At 45.1% G+C, this 25,852-nt stretch overlaps 1 protein-coding gene and 1 long non-coding RNA gene across 2 annotated transcripts; one reads left to right on the top strand and one right to left on the bottom strand.

Annotated features, from left to right (window-relative positions):
- Nucleotides 1-9,670, bottom strand: LOC132665297 (uncharacterized). The gene is made up of 3 exons (XR_009604060.1): nt 9,560-9,670; nt 3,638-3,965; nt 1-2,892 (listed from the first exon to the last, which is right to left on the bottom strand). It is a non-coding gene; the product is annotated as an uncharacterized LOC132665297 (long non-coding RNA).
- Nucleotides 9,231-25,690, top strand: LAMP5 (lysosome associated membrane protein 5). Its single transcript, XM_078444274.2, has 6 exons — nt 9,231-9,855; nt 10,391-10,563; nt 10,942-11,073; nt 11,201-11,306; nt 12,685-12,873; nt 24,816-25,690. The coding sequence occupies exons 1-6, from the start codon at nt 9,792-9,794 to the stop codon at nt 24,992-24,994; spliced, it is 843 nt and encodes a 280-aa protein (XP_078300400.1). The 5' UTR covers nt 9,231-9,791; the 3' UTR covers nt 24,995-25,690.
- The last annotated feature ends 162 nt before the right edge of the window (nt 25,691-25,852 follow it).

The raw sequence follows: 25,852 nt of genomic DNA, 5'->3' as shown, positions 1-25,852 counted from the left end.
TTTCTACTTTTTAAAACGTAGCCACGAGACTCATAGAAACAGAGAGTAGAATGGTGATTCATTACCAGTGAGTAGGAATAGAAGAGATATTGTTTAAGGGTACAAACTTTCAACTAGTCAATATAGAAGTCCTGGAGATCCAGATCACACATATAGACAACAATATTGTATCATCATGAAACTTGCTAAGGGACTAGATCTTCATTATTCCCACCACATGAAAAGAAACGATAATTATATGGCGTGACAGAAATGCTAACTATTGCTACAACCGCAGTCATATTACGATATATAAATGTATCACATTAACATATTCTACCCCTTGAATTTATACAAGGTTATATGTCAAATATATTTCAATAGAAAATAAATACATAACAATTTAAGAATGAAATGTGGCTCCCAGAACGTTTCAAGTTAGAATTGTAGTTTGCATTATATTTCTATGGACCGTGCTGCTGTAAGATTTCCACCAGTCTTGGAGCAGACCGTTCATTTGGCACTGTGATTCACAGATTATGGTTCCCTCTGACCAGAAGCATCAGCATTACTTGGGGGCTTGTTAGATACGTAATTGCTCAGCCCCTTCCCAGACTCACAGAATCAGCAACTCTGGGTGGAGGCCAGCCATCTGTTCCTAACAAGCCCTCCAGGTATTTTTATTCAGTAGCTTCCCTGGTGAGCCACACAGCTAAAAGCATACTTTACTAGTGCTTCTGGAAGTGGCAAAATCAACTTTGCAGAAAACCAGGTTGAGTAAGTTGCTAAGCGATTTAAAATGTTAGTTTTCATGTTTAAAATGTTGAGAAATAGACGTGAATATTGAAGCCAAAATAAGCCTTTGAGCCCTGGAAGAAAGCCCCTTGGGGTGGGGGAGGGGAGAGGTAAATAAGTAGCCTGTGATTTGGACTTAAAATGAGAGATTGAGCTATTTGGCATTATAAACTAAGATTTATTTAAATTGATTCTAAATGTTTGGTTCTAAACCCGAACCCCGCTCTTTGTGGTAGAGCATTATTATCAACTCCATTTTACAGGTAAGGAAACGGAGGCACAGCAAGGCTCATTAGCCGGCTCAAGGCCACATCTGCTGGGGCCAGAGTGAATCTGGCTATAGAGCCCAGGGGTCTGAAGCATTGTACTCACAGTATTGTGTAGGCTCCAGGCCGTATCTCAGCTGATCTGCAAAGGCAGTTAATTCTCTACTAGTTCTTCCTGGCTATTAGAATCATTTGGGGACACTTAAAACTGCATTCCTGCCAGGCTCCACTAACCAGCGATTTTCATTTCCTTGGGGTGGAGTGGTTTCAGGGGTTGCTGCAGAGCTGCCCTGGGACCTCAGAAACACCTCTCACTGGACAGACGCTGAAGATGAAGCGGGAGACACACTGTGTGGAGTCAGCAGGAGTCAACTCGGGCTCTGGAAATTAGGCCAGGGCTTCTCCAGCTGCAGAGGTGCACAAGTCCCCTAGGTAACCTTTTCACACGCAGGTTCTGCTGCAGTGCGGTGGGTGAGGCCGGAGCTTGTGCAGCAGCCAGGTGGGGGAAATGCTAAGGGTCCACAGACCACACTTTAGTATTGGGGCAGTGCACTAGCTGGATGCCCTGACCCTTGTGGCAGGTTCCTGGCCAGAGGGGCCTTCGGAGTGGTCCACTGTCCAGCAGGAGGGGAGTAGGGCAGGATACCGAACCCAAATGCACGCCCAGAACGGGGATTCCTCATGGCAGGCCTGAGGCCCTGGGATGAACACCTGGAGCACAGCCGGGAGTTCCTGCTCCTGAGACCTGGGGGAAATTCTGGCAAGCTGAAAGGAAAACACCCCACAGTTACGGCCCTGAAGCAGGAACCCCAGTGATGCCACCCATCTCCCCTTCAGTTGTCCTCACCTCGCCTAAGCGCAGCCTCGCGTTCTCCCCTCACTCCTCGCTTCCTCACGCGCCTGGCCTGTCTGAACCTTGGAAGAGGTGCGCGGACAGGGACCGCCGACTTTGTCTCTCCCCGAGGCTCCTGTCTTTCTAGGTCTCCCTGGAGGGTAGGACAGCCGGGATGCAAGCTGCTCGGTGTGCATTTTCCCTTCTACAACACCCCTCGCCGCTACCCTGACTCTCCACCCCTGCCCCTCTGTCTCTCTCCAAAATTCCCAGTCCGAGGCCAGAATTGGACTTTAGATGGACGCGGAATGAAAGCTTTCCCTCACCCCCTGCGGCTTTCACACCCTCCCCCCACAGGGTCCTTCCCGAGTCCTGCCCTCCTGCAGCCACCCGCAGGAAAGGATGCCAACAGCGCGGTGCAGGCGGACGCGGACGCCCAAGGAAGGAGGCGGGGCCCGGAGCCCCGGAGAGCCGCCACCGCACTCACAGTCACGCTGTCCCCGGAGACCCGGGACGCGGCGCCTGTGCCCAAAACAGAAAAAGGAGGAAGGGATAACTTCGTGTTGGGGACGGAGACACAGGGGGCGGGGCGGGGGGGGGAGGGATTCGAGGTTTTTCTCTAAGATCTGTTTGTCGCACCCTCATCCCCCAACCCAAATCCGGCGGCCAGAGCCTCCCACCCGGCCCACGCGGCCATCCGACTGGGTCCCGACGCGCACGGCCCCCTCCCCCAGCCCCGCCACCCCAGGTTCCGGCCCATCAAGTCGGGAAATGAGACGATCCATCAGCCGGCCCTGCGTGCCGGGCCGGAGGCGTCCCCATCTGTGCGTTTCGCAAAGTCACCCGGGAGTAACGGCGCGGCGGCAGCCACCGAGACTCCCGACCTCCGGGTGACAGAGGTTGGCGAACGTTGCTTTTGGTGGCTTTGGTGCTTTGGGCTCCAAGGCCCATTGGTTTGGCTTGGGATTCCCGAAGCTGTGGCCGAGGCCGTGGCTACAACCTCCATAGATCCGACTCTTTCTCTGACAACTGAAAGAAAAAAAAAAAAAAAAAAAAAAAAAAAAATGGCCCGGGATAATTAGAAACACAAAGAACGTCCCGGGGAGGACACAGATTTGGGCCTAGAGACAGCACGTGCGGGTTCCACCTGGGCTGCTGGGCCGGGGGATACCTCAGACAGCCAGACCTGGGGTGGCAGGGGCCTGGGTCATTTCACAGGCAGGGGAAAGCTGAGGCACCCGCAAATTTGCTTTTGAATTAAAAGATAACCATAGGTTCGCCATAGAGAAATATCCGAAGGTTAATGTTATTTTTCTTGTTACTATAGGGGATTTAATGTTTTTATTTTGAGGGGACTAACAGGAGGGTATCCACGGTGCTCTTCTGGTGTGGGGCCTCCCAGAGTTCTTACCCGGCCCTGTCCACCGAAGAGGAGAGAGGTGTTGATAGGACGCCCTCTGGAGCCGCCAGAAACCCGGTCCTGCGTCCTGCCGGCAGACTGGACCTGCAACCCAGGCGGGATCCGCGGAAGGGGCGCAGGAGCATCGTCTGGCGAGAGATTTGCTGCTGAGAGGCTGCCCCCTCCCCATTGTCCCTGGGGACTCCCGTTAAGGCAGAAGCCTGGGCTTTTCTTGCAGTTGCAGCCTGGGGTGGGGAATGCCCTCTGCTCCCCACCCTTTCCCCAGATTGATTGATTGATTGATTTAAAAAAAAAATTTTTTAAGTCGAACCTAACCTCACAGCCCTGGCCAATGAGCCAGTCCACCTACTGACCTTCTCGTCCCGGTCCGGAACCTGCGGGTCCAGGGCGGCCGCCAGTCCCGCCCGCAGAAACCGCTTGCTCCCGGGTGCTCGCCCCGAGCTGTCTGCGCGCCACTTGGGCCTCGTGTGCTGTCTCAGCTTCGATCTCCTCTCAGCAGAATCCGTTCTCCGTCTGGGAAACCTCGCGCGGGTCCCAGAATTGTCCAAGGACCGAGCTGCGGCGTGATACCCCGTGCACCCCTGGCCCTGCAGCGCGCATCCTCACGACTTCTCTTCTGGAATCCAGACCGCTGGGGCACTTCGGGGCATTTTCCTCCGGTGCGGATACAGCGCTGGCTGTTTGGTCAGGAAGAAAAGAAAGCGATGCCTGTGTAAACAGGTCTCCTCTCTCCCCAAGCTCAGCATCCTACACTCCCCTCAGAGTCTCCCGACTTTTCTCGGGATGGAGGAAGGACCCGAGAGGCCCAAGGATCGGAGAGCGCCTGGGTCTCACAGCCCACCTACCTCGCTCCAACACCGGGTTTGGCAAGACTTCCTGTGCGGCGCAGGAGCTGCGAAGAAGGTCTCCGGGGAGGCAGGGACACGCTCTCTGCTAGGAACTTTCTTCCTCCTTTTTCTAGTCCTAACAACCCTCCACGCCCAGACACAAAAGACCCCGCAGGTTCGGTCGCTGTGGCCGAATTTGCTCAGCCCCAGCACCCTTGTAATTGATCCCCCTATCCCGGCTTTGGAGCCGGTGTGGACTTGACCTTTGCATCTGGACCGGGTTTTTCTGTCCCATGTCTATACCTGGAGCAGCTGCGCCAATGTGTCAGAAGTCCAACCCAGGTGCCAGGCTCCCGTGTCTTTCTCAGGTTGAGGTCCTTGCGAGCTCTGGGCGCAGGCAGCTAGGCGCCCGCAGTGGCGCACTTCTCCCTTTGCTCGGGCAGAAACTCCCAGGTCTGGAGTCTGCAGCCTGGGCGCCGAAGCTCCAAGCCCGGAGCAACCGGGCTCTCCTGCATCGGTGCCACCCCAAGGTACTGACACAGGCCACAGGCCATGTGCCCTGACCAGCGCACACTTCTTCCACGCTGAGACAGTACGCTTTAATAATGGAATTCACAGCATGTTTTTCCCTGAAGGAATTGCTCAGATCACTTCTCAACTAAGGTCACTAAGAGACGCATTGTGTTTCGTCCTGGAGAGATTCCTTTAGGAAAGGCATTTTCGGAGCTACTGCCCTGAAATTGTCGCTCTTCATAACTAGCATATTGCTTTCTAGATTGCCATTCCAGGCATCTTTGCAATACACCAAAGACTCCTTCCTCTTTCTCTTTCTTGGTTACTGGAGCATCTTTGCAGTGTTTTCACAAAAAAAAGTCACAGACATATCCCAAACCTACAACATCAGAACACCTGAGGGCATTCCAGAATTCCAGCTCTGTCCAGCAATGCTTCCTGCAAAGCACAACAGACTGGCCACCCCACTCTCACCCTCCCCTCCCAGAGGCAATTAATATAAATTGTCCTTAGTCCCAACACATCTTCAAGTGATAACTTCAAATAGGCAATTAAAAGAGTAGTTAACTGGGGGGACCAGAGATGCCGGTAACATGATTTTAAGGAATTACAGCATCTGAGAATTCAGGCAGCAAACTATTTTAAATGAGCTTGCCTAACCCTGAGACACATGGAGGTAGTTGTTTTTCTTGCAGAGAAACACTCCTTAAAGAATTTTAAAACTTCTCCATTGACTCTTGTTTTTGTTTGTTTGTTTGTTTGTTTTTTGTTTTGTTTTGTTTTGCAGAGAAGTTCCCTGCTCCCACGTTAAGCTTTTCCTCTCTGCTAGGAAAGCAGAGAGGGCTGTACTCCAAGGCCTAAATCTTACACATTGAAACTTAGTGGTAACTAACTTAAAACAAGTTTAAAAATGGTTAACTAATTACTGCCTCATTTGCTACTGAACTTTTCAGGAATGACTACCAAGCCTTACCATCTGCTTATTCAGGGTTTGCTTTATGGACTTTGTCTTCCCCTCCCCCCTCACATTTTCTCCTCTGTGAAGGCATTTATCTTAAATGAACCCATAAAAGGACATTTCCTAAGGACTTAGCATAAACATACTTTGCCAATGAAAGAGCCATTATTCTGGTGCCTTGTCTCCTCCACTGGTTACCCTCATTGCAGAAACAGCTCTTGCTTCATTAAAGTAGGTGCAGGAGAGACCAATGAAAAGAAAGGATGAGGGAAATTTTACCAAGGTCATGCAAACTGAGTGCATCAGAGGCACGCTTCACTTTCTCATTCTTTGCAAATATTCTAGGGTTTGGAAACTTCTGCACAAAATATTCTTGTGTACACTTACTTTTCAGTTCTTATCCAAAAGGGTTTTTATACTAGAAAGGGTTTGAAAGGCAGTAAATAAATTAAATTAAATAAGTGTTCAGTGATATGCTGAATACAAGAAAAGGTTTTGGTAAGTAGTAATTCCAGCTTGACATCTCTGTGCACCTTGTCCAGGTTAGTTAAATTATCCCTACTTCTGTAATCCTTGTGTGCTCCCAGTGTGTGTGTGTGTGTGTTGGAAGAGTTGGGGGATAATAGGGCCAGAGTACATTTTTACATTTCACTGTAAAGTGGACTGAAACATCAACAAGCCAAATTTCAGCTGTAACAAAGCTGAGCTTTCCCCTTTTGAAGTTCACAAATATGGTTTCTAATCAGCATTTTTTCTGATTTTTGTAATTTTTTGCTTCGTTCTACAAATCCAAGTCAATTATTTGTGTGACTAAGAGATACACCTAACAATTTGAATATTTAATTTTTTTAGAATAAGGTTTGCATATGCATACCATATGTAGGGCATATTATCACATAAAGACATTAAATAGAGACTATGTAGTCTATAAACGATTGTGAACTTCTGGGTCTAACTTCTTTAATGCAAATTGATAAACATGGACGGATGAAGAGTTACATCTTTGTACTGGCTTTCCTATTTAATATATATTTCTTACATTAGCAATGCCAAGGGCAATTGTCTTCCTTGTCTTCCTTGATACCAGGTCAATCTGTCCATGTTTTTCAAAACCCACCTTCTCCAAGAGGCCTCCTTTGGTCAGTTCTACCCCACCCTGGGGATGGCTGCCTTACTTTACCTTTTTCTGTGTGTCTATGCCCACCTTGTGCCACACAAGTCTACATCTTATGTATCTTCTTCTATTCTCCCATCTAAACTGAAAGGTCTAGACACACAGGAGCCTCTTCTTTCACTACTGTGAAATAGTAACCACCCAATGGCATGTGATTCATTAAGGCCAATCCAAATAAGTAAGTACACAAATTGAAAAGAATCCTTTGAAGGACATAGAGGATCTAGAGAAGATTCCAAGGGCAACATGCATGGGTTACACTTACCATTGACATTTTGTTTTGACCACCAGCAGCAATAATGAAAATTGACACAACCGTTATCCACAAGAGTGTACTTGTTTATGTTAGCTTCTCCTATTTTCTCTCCCATTCAATAAATGAAGAATGGAACAAATTTTGGAAAACTTTGTTACTATCTTAAAATATGATTTAATGGTGAGTTTTACTTGCTCTTTGCTGATTTCAGAGAAGTGAAGATTTTTTTAAAGCTTGATTAGAAAGTTATTTAATTAATGTAGGTGAAAGTTGTAGGAAAAATGATCCAATTGTTATTGCAATATAAGAATCACTGAGGACAGATAGAGAAGTTAATGGATCTTTGTAAGCTATCTTTAAGATTAAACACCTAAAAGGAAATTTAATTATGTTTTGAGAATGATCCTTCCAGGAAGAAAGAGTTAAAACTGCTTCCTTTTTTCTTTTAACTCTTGAAGTACTCTCTGATGTCAACAAAGAGATCATGTATGTCAGGTATGGAAAGAAACCATTTCAAAGGAACAACCATTTGATTTATAATGAAATCAATAATCAACTACAACAACTTAAGATTAATGACCCATGCTACTTCCCATCTATGTTTTCTTATTAAAGCAGATAATCATCAATTAATTCAGTTGATCTTTTAATAATCTATAAATGAGGACATCTGCAATAACGTATCACAAGAAAAATTGTCATAATCTTTCACAGACATCTCTTCTACTTCTATAATGGTATTTGTTTATCTTTGGGTTCCCAGAGCACCAAACATAGTGCAAGTAATAGGTATTCAGTTAATGTTTATGATGAAATTAATTTGTCTTTGTTTTAAATGATGTTCTACTCATTAGTTCACTTGACCTAACCAGCCATCCCCTGAGGTATTCCAGTTTTTCAGTTGAGGAAAATGATAATCTGTACAAGGTCATAAAGGTAATAAATTGTGAACACTAAACTAAAATCTATCCATTTCTTTCCTCATTAAAGTACTGGAGGGAAAGATGGAGGGAGAGAGAATATAAATGCTTCATTACATATGTCTCATTGTTTTTAAAGTTTTTATGATACTACAGGAAAATGTGTAATAGCAATTGCTAAGGTGACAAATTGCAAGGCATGTAAATTTTGCAAATTGCAATCATAATAATTGACTTTTATCAATCACAAAGGCCTCAGTCCTTCTGTATATAAACATTTATGCAAAGTTCTTGAAAAATGCTTGAATGAAATATACCAGATAAAAATGAAGATATAAAATATAGTATTGATTTAAATATTACTTCATAATTTGAATTGCTATTGATCTTATTAGAGACTTTGGGTTTCAGCTTGTTATTTGGTCATTGAATAAAGATATTATGGAAATGAAAATATAGTATATTTTGGAGTCAAAGTATTATATAAGGAAAAATGAAGATGGTCCCTATGAAGTTAAAGCATGTGATTTTTCTATTTTAATTCTAACTGACCATGTGACACTAGGCAAGGTCATTTAATTTTTCTGAGTCTCAGTTTTGGGAGTGTACAACCACCATAAGGCAAATGTTCCCTTGTCTACCTTCTAAGGTGGTAAGGAGGATAAAATTTGACAGTGCATGTGAAAATACTTTGCAATTTCCCCCTTAATATGATATTGTTTATTTTATGACATTATATTACTGATTATTCACATAATTAAATATCCTGTAAGACATGAAATATTTGGACATCAATACAATTGATGAGGACAGCATGTTCATTGCTGAAAAAGCTGTATTCTGATTTATGAAGCAAGACATTTTTAAAAAAGCAAGCTACCAAAAATGTAAATATAGGAATTAGTCCAGTAGTATTTTTTTTTGTCCCACTGGATGCTATAGAGCAATATGTGTGTAATGTCTATGTTTACAAAAGTAGGTGACATTACTGTCCTAAGAGACCCTAGACAACCCTCACAAACTTCGGGTTCACTTACATTCTTCTTGGCAGAAAAGTCGCAATATAATGAGTGAGGGTAGATGACCCCAGAGTTTAGAGCCCTCATGCAGTCAGAGAGCAGAACTCACAGAAAATAAGCCAGAATACTGCACTGACTGACGGCCTCATTTAGGGAGGCGTCAATTTAACTTTAAATCCATTAGCTCATTGAGAGCAGAGGAGAGAAGGGGATGTCTCCAAATGCAGGAAACTGTTGCCATAGCATTTCCCTTCTCTATTTCTGCCTACTCCTCCTCCCTCAAAGCAGCAACAATTTGTGTTCTACCGTTTTCTTTCAGGAACCAGAGGCATTTTCAGCAACCAGGACTCCAAGGATGTGATGTCTACACCACCTAATAACTGTACCTAGTAGGGATGTCGAATAAGTCTGAGAGTGCTGTTAAGTTTCTCAGGACACAATCATCTCTGCGGATGCAATTGCAGAACAGGAAACAGACTCAGGGAGAATTTTAGCCCCCCCCAAATCTCATTGGCTAGCTGCACTAGCCAAGCCACAACAATCACTCCTGCAACACAACCGATCCCTTTCAGTACTCGCAGCCGTGGACAGCTCCCTCACCTCTCGGTCGGTTCCTCCGCAGTGAGCCGACTCGCGTTCAGCCTGCACGGGTCGGTGCGGCACCCGCCACCAAGTCTTCGGCAGCGCGCAGAGAACACGCGCTTCCCCCCGCCTCCCTCTCGGTGCCCCCGCCCCTCGCTCACCCCGGCTCACTCCAGCGGCGACTTTGAGGGATTCCCTCTCAGGCGGCCTCTGCAGCAGCACATCTGGCCTCATTCGCTGCACGGCGAGCATGGATCTCCGAGGAAGAGCCTTTTCCAGCGTCTATAGACTTCGAGTTCTCCTGATGCTGTTCCGTGAGTAGCTTTTGGGCCACAGCGAGGGCAGGGTGCACTATTTGCAGAGAATAGAACGAGCAGAGCAAAACCAGTAGCTTAAGGTCAAAATGTGGCCCTTACGTTTTGTTATTTTCTTTCTTCTTTGCGGGCGGGGTGGAGGGCCTTCCCGCCAGAGGCAGGGAATTCCCCAGAGGGCCACACACCTGTACCGCACATCCCAGACAGAATGCTATACGAGCCTGCTTCGTGGGGTCTGAGCATTGGCAAGAAAGATTTGGTTTTAAAAGCCTAAGATGAAGGAAAAGACCAGTCGGCTTACAAAATAGTAAGGATTTAAATTTAAAAATTTTATTTTTATCATAAATTAACAGTAACGGAGTTGAAATTGTCGGCGCTAGGTTAGGGAAATGGCTCGCAGAGCGCACAGCAGCCGGCAAGGAACTTTATCACCCCAAAGCCTGCAGACCACGATCTCTCCACCCCTGTGCCCGCGACGCGTGGGCTCACTGAGCCCGGAACCGAGAGGATTTTTTTTTGGTTTGTTTTTCCGCAGATACAACGGCTGGAATCATGGCAGAACAAGAAGTGGAAAATCTCTCAGGCCTTTCCACTAACCCTGAAAAAGATATATTTGTGGTGCGGGAAAATGGGACGACGTGTCTCATGGCCGAGTTCGCAGCCAAATTTATTGTCCCTTATGATGTGTGGGCCAGCAATTATGTCGATGTAAGGAAGCTTTTCCCTCCGGGCTTACTCCTAGGGCTCCAGGGGCGAAGGGCATCCCCCTTCAAGGCCCCAGGAAGACGTGGGTCGCCCGCCTTCCCCCTCTGTGCCCCTGCAGGCTTCTCCCGAATGCTGCATGGGGGTTCCGGCTTGTAACGCCTTCTGCTCGCCCTGCCTGCTTTGAAAGTAATCCCCCTTTCTCTGCTTCCCTAACGGCCGGGTCTGCACGCAGAGCAAGCATCTAACCGCATGTTCCGGGACCTGCGAGCGCGCGCGCAAAGGAGCGCTCAGGCGTGCCACCCCGAGTTTGAATGCGCTGCCCTTTACAGCCCCCGCGGAGGCCGGGTGCGCTGAGGGGGTGCGGGGCGTATGTGTTCCCAGCTGATCACGGAACAGGCCGACATCTCCCTGACCCGAGGAGCTGAGGTGAAGGGCCGCTGTGGCCACAACGAGTCGGAGCTGCAGGTGTTCTGGGTGGATCGCGCGTATGCGCTCAAAATGCTGTTTGTAAAGGTAACCCCGAGGGGGACGCGCAGAGAAGGCTCTGCCCACCTCTGGGTGGATGTGGGCGGGGGCCGCCCCCAGGATTTCCTCACCCAAAAGCCGCGGGGACGAGTGACGCGCGCCTCCCTCTTGGCAGGAAAGTCATAATACGTCCAAAGGACCCGAGGCGACGTGGAGGTTGAGCAAGGTCCAGTTTGTCTATGACTCCTTAGAGAAGACCCATTTTAAAGACGCAGTCAGTGGTGAGTAGAGGCCCCAAAGCTGGGGAGGAAGCCTGGGAAAGCCTGGGCACTGCAGAGAGCCCAGGCATGGAGACCAAATTCCTCAGGAAATTTATGGAAACAGATCCTGACTTTGCGCTCCCAGGTCACGTCCGCCCTGGGCTTTCTCTCCAAAGTAGAGGAAGCGGGAGCACCTGAGTGTCCTCTGGACTTTAGGCCTTGTAGATGAGCAAGGAACCACGGGCCTAAGGATCAGCCGGTCGGTCACCGTAGCCTGATCCTCGATGACACATCTCTTGAGGGCCTGTCTTCCCCCTGGCTGCTTCAGGAGGATCTCTTATGATTTGTCCTTTAAAGGAGCACGGAGAAGCTAATTTTTCCCCCCTGCACCCTGGTTTTTCTTCTTATGCGCAGAAACTTGAAAGAGGCAGTGTGACTCCTTTTCTCGGTTAGCCTGCAGTATCTTTTTGTTCGTGGCCCTACGGCTCACACTCGGTCTTCAGTCATTGACTGCAGTCACCCCAGAGCAGATTCTGAACCGTGTCCTAATTTATTAGCTTTTCCTGCCCATCGCTCCAACTCTCCCAGAGCCTCCAAAAATATTGTGGCAAGAGCAACAGCCATTCCCCAAATAAGAATGTTCACATGTGCAAGAGCCATCAAAGACCACATTCAAATTAATTAATTAACCAACCTATTTATTTAGTAAACTGTGTAATCTCCTAATGAGGCCTTCCATCACCTGGGCACTGGTGTTGGGAAAAGATTTTTATTGAACACATGAAAGAATGTACGGATCATGTCTCCCTTTCCACCCCTTTTTATCATTGCAGTAAAAAGAACATTTTCTTCTCTTCATCAAAATCCATATTCAAACACTTCTCCCAGTTAAATTAGATACCTTCCTCTCCAAAAAAGGGAAAGAGGGGGGAAAAACAACAAACATGTACCTGAAAAGGAGAAAAAGGGGCAGCCCTGCAAAGAGTGTATATGTGTGTTAAGTCTGCCTAGGGCACCAGCAACCAGCCCTGCTTTGTTGAAGATCTTTAATTCTTTGTGGGCCAGTGTGAAATGTGGAAAACCACATCACTGTTCTGTTTCTTTGAAATCTCCATTTTCAGGTTGCATATAGTAAACAGAGTTGGGTTTTTAGGTATCACTCTCCTTTTCCAGAAAAGAAATTTCAAATCAATGTTTAAGGAACCCCTGCTCCTGAAAGAAGGGGAGTGCTTGTCCTTTGTCACCACTTGATGCCCTCTGCAGAGCTCCAGCCCCAGCTCGGCAACACAGAGGATCAGAGAGGTTTCTGGAGCTGAGAGAGAGAGAGGCACAGGAGGTTAGGAGGTTAGGATTCTTCCAGAAGTTGGGGCCTAACCATTGCTTTGGGCCTTCCCTGCAGCCGGGAAGCACACGGCCAACTCACATCACCTCTCTGCCTTGGTCACCCCAGCTGGGAAGTCCTACCAGTGTCAAGCTCAGCAGACCATTTCACTAGCCTCCAGCGATCCACAGAAGACAGTTACCATGATTCTGTCTGCGGTACACATCCAGCCTTTTGACATCATCTCTGATTTTGTCTTCAGTGAGGGTAGGTTGGTGGGGATCAGTGTGGGAGGAGGAGACAGGATGGAGGGAAGGGAAGGCTGACTTCAGGGTGGATGGGGAAAGGGACCTGCCAGGGTTTCAGGCTGTTACTACTTGTATTTTCTTCAGGCTGACATGACACTTCCTCTCACTATAATATTTTAGACTGTGAACTGATCAACCTTCCTCAATGGTTCTTTCTTCTCCCTTCCTCCTTCATTTCATTCTTTCCTCTCCCACTTCCCCTTCTTTGGTCCTTCCCTTCTTTTTATTTCTTTCCTCTCCTCCTTTTTGTTTGCCAAGAGAGGAACCTTGATAGGGAAAGAGGTAACAAAGACCGTTTGGAAAAATATATATATATATATAATTTTGATGCAAATTTCCCAATGAAAAATCAGCTAAAAATCTCAAACACTTACATAGAGAGCCATGGATTACAGAAGGGCCTCTGCTTCCATGGGCCTTCACTTCTCCATGTTATTTCAGGTAGTTTCAGCTGTAGTTTCTACCTACCACTGTGAGTCTAAGTTTTTGTGTGGCTAGAATGCAATAGGAGTGTGTGTGTGTGTGTGTGTGTGTGTGTGCGCTACAGAGAGACTCATGGAGACCTGCCTCCCTCTAGCACTCACCTTTGTGAGGAGCGCTACCCTTGAGGCTTCAGAAAAGCAGGGGTCCCTGATCTTTTCCTCCTGGGGTGTGGAGAAAGGCTTCTTCTCAGTCTATGCTAGTCTCTGAAAGGGGGTCAGGCAGGATATAGCTGAGGCAGATTCAGGACATCCACATTCTCTTGGTTCTCTGCATCCCAGCAGAAGTTGGGCACAAGGGGAGTCCACATTTCTGCAATTATCTGAGTCTAGCAACAATTTTTACCAGGCAAACGTAGGGTGAATCAATTTTTCAATTCATCTGTTCTCTCTTATCTGGAGAAGGTTGTTAAAGATGGTTTGATATTCTGTTTATTCCTTGTGGCTAAGAAATGGGGAGAGATTCTCATTGCTTTATGGATGCCTTCCTTTGGAGTGGGGATCCCCAGATGAATACAACTATTAGAACATACAGGATATCAGGGAATCCCCATCTGTGTCATACACAAATCATTTGATCATTTCCCAGGGAATCCAGCTTTCATAAAATTCCCCTCCCAATTCAAACTATACTGAGTAGAATATATGCTCCCCTCCCCCAATACCATGATCATTTAAAGACCATTTGAACATTCTTAAGTTAAACTGTCTTTGACAGAAAACCCTACTTCTTTTTTCATCTTTGTATTTTTCGTGCCTAACACAGTGCTTGGTACACTGTAGATGCCCAGTTAACTTTGGCTGAATTGATGTCCTGAAGCTGTGGACACAATTAACGGAGACTTCCAAATGCTTGACTATCAGATGAATCAGGATTTAATATGTTTAGTAAGTCAGTGCAGTACTTACTTCCACACACTTGGGGAAGGATGGGCTAACTGCATTTTCATGGATCTTCACAAAATTGAAATTAAACTCACAAGCGTCAAGACCCTAGTGTTTTAAAAATATCTGTTTGATTACATAAGTGTTTATAAAATATAACAGTGTCTTTCTTCAACTGAAAATATTAACTATAATTAAATGTGATTGGACTTATGATTACTGATGACCAGGAATTCATTATGAACATCCTGGACTGTGTAGAATCAGCCCGCAGGGTTCCTACCACAGATATGTTTGAGTTTATGCAGGTACTTTTCATAGTCTCTAATTACTCTTTGTTTTTTACTGGTCAGCTGTTCTTAGGCACTTCTTTACTGGTTGGTGCTATCTGTGCTGTGATGGCTGCTTTTACTAGGTCCTTACTTCAACCTCACCCCAGTCGTTCTGGGTTATTTCTACACTGTTGCTGATAGTCATTGATGAGCTGAGAAATCAAATCTCATCGGTGTTTAGAATGGTATACAAAATAAGAGTAAATGAGCACTGAATCAGGACCAGAGCTGGTTTCCTGAAAATCAGTGAAGTTCATAGCATGGACGTCTTGGCCTTCTTTGTTTGAAAACCAGGTTTTATTCACTTACAGGTCCTAGAGGGGCACGGTTGCTGGGTAGATTTAGAGAGTTTGTAAGCATGTAGAACTTTCTAAATGCAGATGTATTATTAAGCACAAGCAAACTGCACTTGTCTCAGGCTTTTCTGGGTAATAATTAGGATGTCCCCTCCTATATGGTGCCCTGGGGCTCAAAGCTCCTGCTCCTGGGAGGAGGCAAGCCTCATTCAGAATCACTCACTGGATCCGTTTGCCTTTGTGTGGCAGGGGTTCCTTTGTTCCTGGCTCCTCCCATTTGTGCCTTTCAGCACCTGCCCCCCACTGTGTTTTGCAAGGGATCATTTGATTTGATTTGGTAGAATCCAAAAGATTCCTTTTAAGTGCCTTTTGGGGACCTGGGGCTTGCCCCCGCCCCTGCTTTCCCAGAAAAGAAGCTCAGGAGGCTCTGGATGAGTAGCCTGCACCCGCGTAGGGAAGCGGAGGAGTGGAGGAGGGGGCCATATCTGGTCTTACAACTGCACGCCTACTGCAGGGTATATATGTGGGTTTGGCACGTGTGTGCAGGACCTATAGCCACAGGGTTTCCAATGAAGAAACTATTCCCTGTGTAAGGGGGCCATACTGTCAGTCTGAAGTTTCACATCTGCCTGTTTAATAGACTCTAAAGCAAGAAAGGGTCAGTGAAATGGATTACTGGATACTCACAGCATTGAGAGCAGCTCAAATGGGGGTTGACATCTTTATCACTTAAATCCCTTTAGTGCATTGAGCTCGGCTACTACGCTTATCCTCAACAGAAGTCTCTTAGCCCAGCACGTCTCCAACTGCAGTGTGCACAGGAATCTGTAGCTGCATTGTGCACGACTGTGGTAATCTTGCTAACATGCAGAGTCTGGTTCAGTAGGCCTGGGGGCGGGGCCCAAGATGCTCCATTTCTAGCAAGCTCCCTGGTGATGCTGCTGGTCTGTGGAATACTCTGTGTGTGTGTGGGGGGGGGGGGGGGTGGTTGAGGAATCTTGAGCTGATCAAGGAAAAGATATGACCTTGAGAGGCAATAATACACAAGTTTTGTTGGGTGGTGCTTGGACAGGGTTGCATGAGAGCGGAAGCTGCTCAGAGCATGAGACTATCCAGAGAGAGGCATATGGGGACCACCAGCCAGAAGGGAGGAGGGCATAGGACCTCCTGGCAGGGAGAGGGGTACTGGGGAGGGGGCTTACGTGTCTAGGCAATATGGCTCAGCAGCACGGTAAGGAGTCTCTGGGTCAGAGAGCTCTGAGGGGCAGCAGAGGCCAAGGCCTATCTTATCAATGGGTAACAGCTGTTGGGTGAGGTTTGGTATGCAAAGCAGGCAGGCTCTAAATAGCTAAAAATGTGCTTCTTTGGGCTGGTTTTTAAATAATTAGATGTGTAAAAATTTGAGTTTGGCATGAGAGGCTTTAGAGCTAATAGTCTCAGCCTGCAGTGAAAAAATAAACCACCTAGGGGCCAATACACAGAGGCTACTTTGGCTCATTTCTATAACCAATACACTTGTATGGTAACGACCACCCTGCAGTTCAAAGCACCTCATGTCTCTCAGTTGGGGTTGATTAACGTGTCCTTCCACAATTAAGTCCTTAAAGTGTGTCCCTTTGTGGGCCCCCTGGAGATTCCTGGCTGTGATGGATGAAGATTGCATCACTGATAAGCAACAGATCAGCCCGAGAATTTTAACGGCTTGAATTAAAGGCAACTTTTATGCATAATTTCAAAAGAAACATAAAAGAATGCAAAGGGTATCTCTGTTCCCCTTTGTTTTAAAATTTTTAAAGTTTCTTTATTTTGAGAGAGAAAGAGAGAGAGAAGGAGAAGGAGCAGGGGAGGGGAAGAGAGGGAAGGAGACAGAGTCTCTGCACTGCACTGTCAGCTCAGAGCCTGATTCAGGGCTTGAACCCACGAACCTTAGGATCATGACCTGAGCTGAAATCAAGAGTCAGACACTCAACCGACTGAGCCACTCAGGCACCCAGTCTCTGTTTCCCTTTTTTAAAGATTCAGGTTTAAAAGGCATTTAAAAGTGACCACATATAGGCTGGTCCCTTTTTAATTCTCAAGGGGGAAAAACAAGCAAACAAACCTGTAAAGAAGGTGCTGAGATCCCAGATGACTGCAGAGAAACTGAGGCTCAGAGAAGTGAAGTTATTGGTGAAGCCTGCCCTTCTAGTGGCTGCTAGGGCTGGGGCAAGAGCCTGTCTTTGGGTGTCAGATCCTGAGCGCTTACTCAGAGCCTCAGCTGCTCCTAATAAACATGTGAGCACAGGAGGCACCTTTACACAGGTTGTTGAGTACCCTGAATTCATGAGCCTTTTATTAGTGTTCCTAACAGCATGATTGGAAGATGCCACCTCATCTGTGTTTTAACCACATCTGTGTTATAGTGGAAAGGATCATGCCTTACCGTTCTCTGTACACCAGACCTCGGTAGGGCACCCTGTGGCTGGCTGCCACGTGCACGAAGGCTTAGCTGATGCTGATCCACAGCATTGTGTAGACCTGTGACTTACATAGCACCTCCCAGCATGCATAGTTGCTCTTCAGGGTCTCCTGGGTATGCATCTAGGGGGAGATAATCCTGTTATGAACACTGCTGAGAACTGTGTCAAGGGCAGGAATGTGGATCCCCAGTGTAGGGCTATGTAACTAGCCAGTTGTAGAATTCAGTGTTCCTGGTACTTTCCTGGAACATAGTGTTTTAGGCTGGGTTCCCCAAGGAGCAGATCCTAGGCAAGCATGTAAGTGCAAGTAGTTTAGGAAGTGGTTCTAGAAAGCACTGGGAAGGGCTTGGGGAAGTGAGATAGTAAGGCAACCAGTACCCGTGCATTAGTGAGCAGGTGTCCACTGTGGGCACCTGGGGCTGACACTGCTGGAACCCCCGAGAGTGTAGAACCCATGTCAGAGTTATCCAGCCTGAGAGGTGGGAACAATGCATTTACCCATCAACTTTTATCCACCACTGATGGCTGCTGGGGTGGGGGAAGAGCATTGACTCTCTGGGACTTCTAGGCTGCCTTGTAGGCAAAACCCATTGCAATGTGTGAGAAAGTGATTGCCAAGGACACTGTCTGGATGAGTCTGTTACACGTAGGTTCTGGGGTATATGAAATCTCCTGCCCTGGCAGAGCTTATAGGATTGTGAGAAAGATTTATACAACTCTTTCTTGTGCATGCCATGTGCCTGGTGCACAGTGGCATCAATCAACAACTGCTTTTATTATCTTATTTTAATTGCTACTGCTTACATCTTGGTAAAAGTATCTGCTTGTCTCCAGCCAAAGGTCTTCAAGGCCCATTTATGCTCTTTCTCAAAATACAAAACACATTTTGCTGCGGTTACAGGAGTCCAGAACCAGCCCAGAGAAAATGGGAAGAGGGGCAAACTCCTCCCTCCAGCTCTCCTATCAGAGAGTGGAAGAAGCCCAATCAGCCCCTTCCTTGAACAGGAATAGTCTGGGGTGTTAGCAGACCTTGAGAAAGCAGGTAGCTTGCCTTTTTGCCTACTGCCCATCTCAGTGTTTTCATTTGGGGAACAATGAAGAGTTCTTGTGGTTGGTTCGCCTCAGGGAGTAAATACACCATTGAGATGGACATAAAACCATCAAACACACAAAAAATGGTGGTCATCAAACAAACAAGTGACCAAAAAAACCCAAAAAACAAAAAACAAAACCATGGACTAAAAATGAGAACTGAAGATGGATCAGAATTTCAGCAGCATTGGATTTATGGTTGAGGGTAACTTATTCGGCAATTGGCAGCTGGCAATAGATTAACCCTCTGTTGTCTGATTTGTCTTTATCTGGTTCTTGCCAATGGCTAGACTGGTTGTTGTCTTTTCCAGCCATATGCCATCCTCTTCAGGATCTGTTTTGTGCACTTGAGAACCCTGAGCCCAGCCAGGGCAGAGGCACGAGGGACCCCACGCCCTGTGGAGGTGAACAGGGAATTAGGGGCCTCTGAGCATCCAAAGCCAGATTTAGTGTGGTCTAAGCCAAAAGATGTTCTTCTCCTAGGCAGAGCCTAGAGCCTTCCTGTTTCATAATCTGTGGGTTATATAATCAATTTATGGCAAAGGATCTTAACCTTGGGGTCCATAAGGGTTGTGGATAGAATTCTGGGAATGTGTGAATTTCAGTGGGAAAAATTTACATCTTTCTTTTCTCAAATTTCTAATTTTTGACATTCCCTTCAGTCATAAATGAAGATAACAACTCACAGTAGTAATAGTGGTGATAATTAATGAATAATTAGAGGTGACTTTCTCACCAATAGAAATCACAGATATTTTCATCCCCCATTTGCTTATGTAGATCTTGCAAAGTAACAATGATGCTTCTTGTTACTTTGCAAGCCCATCCAGTATGTGTACTAATAAAGGGGTACATGTATTGCTTTCTCCCAACTTATTTAAACATATTTTGAGAGCTGAATTTCAGTGTAATATCTTTCCTTCATAATTGTGTGTGTCTTATCTTTATGCATTTGTAAGCATGATTCTGAGAAGGGTTTTCAACTGGTTTGCACCAGTTTCATCATTACTGGTGCAAAAAAAAGATGGCATCTCCTGCCTTAGTAGGTCATGGTCAGCACTGTTTTAAGTTAAAGAGACTAGACTGGAGTGGAAATTATTAGATGCATAGGGTCAGGATAAGTATTGTTTTGTGAAAACTTGGTTTTGGTTATGTTTGTCTACCTATGTTCTGAGTTGCAATGTAAAACACTATTTCCCCTCGGGGTCAGAGGCAGAGTTTGAAATCACTGGCTTGAGCCTGAACGTGGAATGTGTGACCCTCTTGTGTGAGCTCCCGGTCTCTCATTTAAAACCCTTGGGGATAGATGGGTTTCAGAGTTCAGGATTTTTGAGACTTTAGGAAGATAATTTAGTGCATAGTCCATATATTATGGAAAACCCCAGAAGAGTCCAGGCAGCCCCCTGTAATCAAATATATTAATATATCTGTTTCTTGCAGTGAAACACGTGAACCTTCATGCTAAGTAGGATGCATGAAATCACGGGCATCCTACATTAGTTCAAGTGTTGCTGCCAAATGCATGATACAAAGTGCTCTGGATTTCCAGAGCTCTGTGGATTTTGAAAGGGTGGATAAGGGATGGCAGACTTGGGAATGTCCCCTTATTTGACCACTTAGTGGATGTGGATGGATGAGGATGGGGATTCAGTATTTTTCATGATAATTTTTGACATCCCCTTATTTCCCCATGATTATTTTTGACATGTCTGTAGTTTAATGCTCCCTTTATATACCCCTTTCTGTGGTGAGTTTAGTTCAGGTTTTTTCCTAAGGCACAAAAAATAATTTTTAAGAAGTAACCCACAATTATAATGCTAAGTGAAATAAGTCAGAGAAAGATAAATATCATGTGATTTCTCTCATATGTGGAATTTAAGAAATAGAACAAATGAGCAAAGAAAAAAGGAGACAAACCAAAAACAGACTCGTAACTATAGAGAACAAACTGGTGGTTACCAGAGGGGAGGTGGGTAGGGGATGGGTGAAATAGGTGACAGGGATTAAGAGTACACTTGTCATGAGGAGCACTGAGTGATGTATAGAATTTTTGAATCTCCATATTGTACACCTGAAACTAATATAACACTGTATGTTAACTACACTGGAATTAAAATTAAAAAAAAAAAACACGAAACTAAACCACAATGGTATTTTAACCATAATTTTTTTGGTCAGAATATATTGTGCTTTTCCCCTCTGCCTTCCTTGAAGAATGGGATATGAGATGTTATTCTCCCATAACTATACTAAAGTTATTATCTATTTAAAGGTAATACTCTGGGGAGCACCTGGGGGGCTCAGTCGGTTAAGTGTCATGGCACAGGCCATGGTCTCGCAGCTCATGGGTTCGAGGCCCACATTGGGCTCTGTGCTGACAGCTCAAAGCCTGGAGCCTGCTTCGGATTCTGTGTCTCTCCCTCTCTCTCTGCCCCTGCCTTGCTGGAGCTCTGTCTCTCTCGCAAAAATAAACAAGCACTTTAAAAACATTTTTTAAAAAGTTAAAAAAAAGATAATACTTTGGGTAGTATGATTCTGATACCAATTCAGATGTGTGGGTGTTTTTCCCAACCACTGAGCAATTCTCTGACAGCAGCTGGGTGTTCTGCAATTCAACTCACTGCTGACACTACCTGAAAATACCATCAAATCCCACGGGTTAAGGGCTGTCTCCTACAAGACTGCTCCCCATCTCCATTGCAGATATCAACTGCAAGTCCAGACTGTCACCTAGGCTTCCGATCAACTTACAATCAGAGGTTTCCATGATCTTCTCCTTGAATTCTAGAGAGGCTCACAGAACTCAGAGATATATTTTACTAAGTTACCAGTTTATTATAAAAGGATATAACTCAGGAACAGCTATATGTAGGAGATGCATAGGGTAAGACACAGGGAAAGATGGTGGAGGTTCCAGGCTCTTTCCAAGCCCACCACTTGTCCCAAATCTCCATGTGTTCACTGACCAGAAGCTCTCTGAATCCCATCCTTTGGTGTTTTTATTGAGGCTTCATTACATAGGCACAGTTGGTTAAATAATTGGCCATTGGTGATTGAACTCAAGCTCTAGCCACTTTCCCCTCTCTGGAAATCAAAGGGGTGGGGGCTGAAAGTTCCAACTTTCTGGTCACAAGTTTAGTTCTCCTGGCAACCAGCCCCTATCCTTAGGTGACCTAGGGGCTTTCCCAAAGTTACCTCATTAGCTACAGTCAGGTGTGCTTGAAAGGGGCATGTTATGAATATCAGGGTGTAAGTTTGCGAGTAGTACATAGAAAATGAGCGAAGCCCACAATCTACGTTGACATTTCACAGGCAACAGCCTGTTGGGGAAAACAAATAGTTTTTGTTGTTAATAAAATCCCTACCCTAAGAAACCCCATTTCTACTCATTTTTCTCTTCAAAGGGGCAGTGTGGTATCATGGGGGAAAAAGCAACCTTCTGGGTATGGAGCTCTGGGCCCATAGCTGTTCCTGGTGCTACTATAACAACCTTAAGACTTTTCCCGGGGGAAATGGGTATGTTGGGCTGCAGGCCGACACTGAAAGTGTGGAACTCATTAGAATTTAATCAAATAGTCAAAAATAAAAGTCCCCTACTGATTCTTTTTAGTCCTTCTGATTATAATAAAGAGAAATTCTCAATTTAGTGCTAATAATAGGTCCTTAGCCCTTCCTTAACATTTGCCAAAATGTCTTTTTAAAAAATCTTCCCTGTAAAAAAATCTCTTATTTTTTCAATCAGGAAATGTATGTATGTATGTATGTGTATGTTTACTTATTTATTTTAAACACTTTTGTTCAGGTTGTAATTGAAATACAATAAACTTCACACATTTAAGTGTATGATATGAGAAATTCTGACTTAGGAATACACCTATGAAGTCATCACTACAATCCAGAAAAAACAACATATCCATCCCCCCTGAAAGTACCCTCATACCTCTTGGTAATAAGTATGACCCTCACTGAATTTTCAGAAATTGAACGTACCTCTGTGACCAGTACACATAGCCCCAGAGCCTGGAAGCCCTCTTCCTGCCCCCTCTTCTGATTCTGTAGCCTCTAAATGCCAGTAGGTCAGGTCTGCTACTGACCTGACCCTAACTCTACCCCTAGCTCATGTCTGCTAACTGCCCCCCTGATTGTGCTGTTGAGTTAGGCTGTCGGAATTCAACTTGAGGCTTCATTTCCCCTGGGAAAATTACTTAGCTTCATTCTACCTTCTAGGTAATGGGTATAATAACAGTATTTATCTCATAAGGCTGTCATGGGGATTAAATGAGAAAATCTTTGTGCTTAGAACTGAAAGTTAATTTAGGAACCATGCGTATTAAGTATACAGCCTTTATTTTATTTTTATTTTGAGAGAGAGAGAGAGAGAGACAGAGAGTGTGCACAAGTGGGGAGAGAGGCAGAGGGAATGGGAGAGAGAATCTTAAGCAGGCTCCACTTCAACTCAGAGCCTGACTTGGGGCTCGATCTCATGACAGTGAGATCGTTACCTGAGCCAAAATCAAGAGTTGTATGCTCAACCCAGGTGCCCCAAGTATACAGCTTTTCATAAGCTATATGTTTGTCCATAATCTTCCAGACTCTAATTACTAGAATAAGCTCAGGCCTAATTCTCCTTTCTGCTGGCCTCAGGAGAGGTGAGACGAAGGACTGTGTCAACATGGAGGAGCCTGGCACACAGTTGGTGCTCAGTAAATGTTTACTGGGTCACCCTGACTTAAAAACTTGGTCTTTATGAACAGATATCTAAAGCCTGTTTTCTCCGGTTGTGGCTCATGAGCTTGGTGAAGAGGCCATCAGTTACCCACAAGGAGCAAAGGAGCCTGAGCAAACGTTTCCTGGTTTCTAGGAATGTAGTTCTGCTCAGATCTACAAACTATGTGACCAACACGTTGCCCCAAATTGTTTTTCTGGTTCTAGTTAAAAATTGAGGCAAAGGGCTATTAAACTGTCTTGGGGGTAAGAGAGTAAAACAGAGTCAACACCAACGTGCTGGTAACATTTTCTTTCTTGACCTAGGTGCTGGTTACATGGGATGTTCATTTGTGAAAACTCATGAAGTTCTGCACTCTCTTTTTTAAAATTGTAGTATAATTTACACATATCAAAATGCAAAAATCTAAAAAATTTAGCTTGACACATTTTTTTAATGTTTATTTATTTTTGAGAGAGAGAGAGACAGGGAGAGAACGAGTGGGGGAGGGGCAGAGAGAGAGGGAGACACAGACTCTGAAGCAAGCTGAAGGCTCTGAGCTGTCAACACAGAGCCCAACGTGGGGCTCAAACTATTGGACCATGAGATCATGACCTGAGCCGAAGTTGGATGCTTAACCAATTGAGCCACCCAGGCACCCCATAGCTTGATGCATGTTTACCTGTACTTGCAACCATGTAACCCTTACCTAGATCAAAATACAGGATATTTCCATCACACTTGGATGTTCCCTGTCCTGCTCCCCATATATAAGCACTTTTCTGATTTCAATCACCATAGACTTAGTTTTACCTGCTCTTGAACTTCATGTAAATGGAATCATATATATGTGCTCTTCATGTCTTAGAGTTTTCACTGAACATAGTATTTTTGAGATTCATCCATTTTGTTATGTGTTCATTCCTTTTTATTCATCCCTTTTTATTATTAATATTCCATTGTTTGTTTTTCCATTCCACTTTGATGGACATTTGGATTGTTTCCAGTTTTAAGCTATTGTGAATAAAGTTTCTGCAAACATTTATGCTCAAGCCTTTTTGTGTCCATATGTTTTCATTATTCTTAAGTAAAAACCTAGGAATGGAATGCTGTGTTAGTAGGTAGGTAGGTGTATACTTCCCTTTATTAGAAACTACTGGACAGTTTTACAAAGTGGTTGTACCATCTTCCAACAATATATGAGTTCTAACTGCTCCATATCATTACCAACACTTGATATTTTCAGTCTTTTTGAAAGCTCTACATTGTGTGAAATTCTCTGTGTGTACATATACTTCAGTAAAAAGTTAAAAAATTAAACCAACAATAAAAATGATGGTGGCTGTGTTTAATGCTGAAACTCTGAAAATTGAAATCAATTGTCTGGATGTTTTATTGGCACCTGCCAGGAATCCAATGACCGACTGTTGCCCTGTTTAACTGATACATTTTATTTTTACCTTGTGCAGAAATATTAAGTGGTTCATCCTTATGGTTGGTTGGGGAAACATTATTTCTAAATAAAAGAGTCTCCCCAAATGTTCCTTGAGAAATCTTTTCACCTCCATTTCTCTTTTTGTTTTGATAGGAGAGCTTATGATTTAAAATGTTTTGACAGGAGCTGATTTCTTTTCTTCTTCTTTCCCATTTCAGAACATAAGTGTCCGGTGGATGAGCGGGAGCAGTTGGAGGAAACCTTGCCCCTGATTTTGGGGCTCATCCTAGGCCTCGTCATTGTGGTAACACTGGCGATTTACCACATCCACCACAAAATGACTGCCAACCAGGTGCAGATCCCTAGGGACCAATCCCAATATAAGCACATGGGCTAGGGGCCATTAGGCAGGCAGCCCCCAAATCCCCCTATCCTGGCTGGGTCAGGTAGAGAAACAAAAGCACTTTTCCACCTTGTACATGGGATACACCAACATAGCTACAATGCAACAGGCCTGGGTGTCCAAGGCTTGCTTGGCCTGCGTCCATGCTTAAACCCAGGGATGGGCAGGGGGGGATTCTTTTGGATTCATGGGGTAAGTGGCAGACATTCTCTCCACTCTGGGGAATGAGGAGGGAGGGGTCAGCCAGGCTTCATGCTCATGGTGGCTTGGCTTTGACTCTCCAAGGAGCAACACATACAACTCAGAGGAGTATCTGGCTCGAAGTTTAGGGATTGAAAGACACTTCTTTTAGAAAGACACCCCTTTGGGTTCAGAGAAATAGGGGGTGCTTCGCTCCCTTGGCCTACCTTATACAGTTGTCAATGCACACAAAATACAGCATCATGCTCCCTACAGCAAGACCCCTGAAAGTGATCCTTGCTTCTGGCTGGCATTCTGCATGTCTAGTGATTGTCTTGGGAATGTTTCACTGCTACCTGCACCCGGTGACTTTGCAGCACAAGAACCTGTTTAATGTAACTATGCAGAGCTGTTCGGACTTCATAATGTGTCAGGTCCAAGTAAGGGGACCTGAAGAATCAATCATGTGAGTTTGTTTTTCAAAATGAATTAAAACACACTACTGTCTAACATTTGGCTGCTTTCTTGAAACAAGAAAACAAAACTAAAATGGTTTCTTTGGCATTCAGAGAAGAGAGAGGAATGTTGAAGATGGGCTTTCATTTCTGCAAGATGAGAGCAAAGAAAGGGCAGGGAAGCTGAAAGACGGAGGTTGGTTTTTCCAGGTGAACA

Source organism: Panthera onca, chromosome A3 (genome assembly GCF_046562875.1).
Source record: "Panthera onca isolate mPanOnc1 chromosome A3, mPanOnc1 haplotype 2, whole genome shotgun sequence".
Lineage (NCBI taxonomy): Eukaryota > Metazoa > Chordata > Mammalia > Carnivora > Felidae > Panthera > Panthera onca.
Note: the sequence above shows the minus strand (reverse complement) of the source record. Positions and strands in the feature narration are given on the sequence as shown.

What these genes read in the sequence shown, in the direction of transcription:
- LAMP5 (XM_078444274.2), top strand. Translation starts at nt 9,792, where the DNA reads ATGGATCTCCGAGGAAGAGCCTTTTCCAGCGTCTATAGACTTCGAGTT. An exon ending in AGTTCTCCTGATGCTGTTCC is followed by an intron (nt 9,856 to 10,390) that starts GTGAGTAGCTTT and finishes GTTTTTCCGCAG; the next exon opens with ATACAACGGCTGGAATCATG. An exon ending in GGGCCAGCAATTATGTCGAT is followed by an intron (nt 10,564 to 10,941) that starts GTAAGGAAGCTT and finishes ATGTGTTCCCAG; the next exon opens with CTGATCACGGAACAGGCCGA.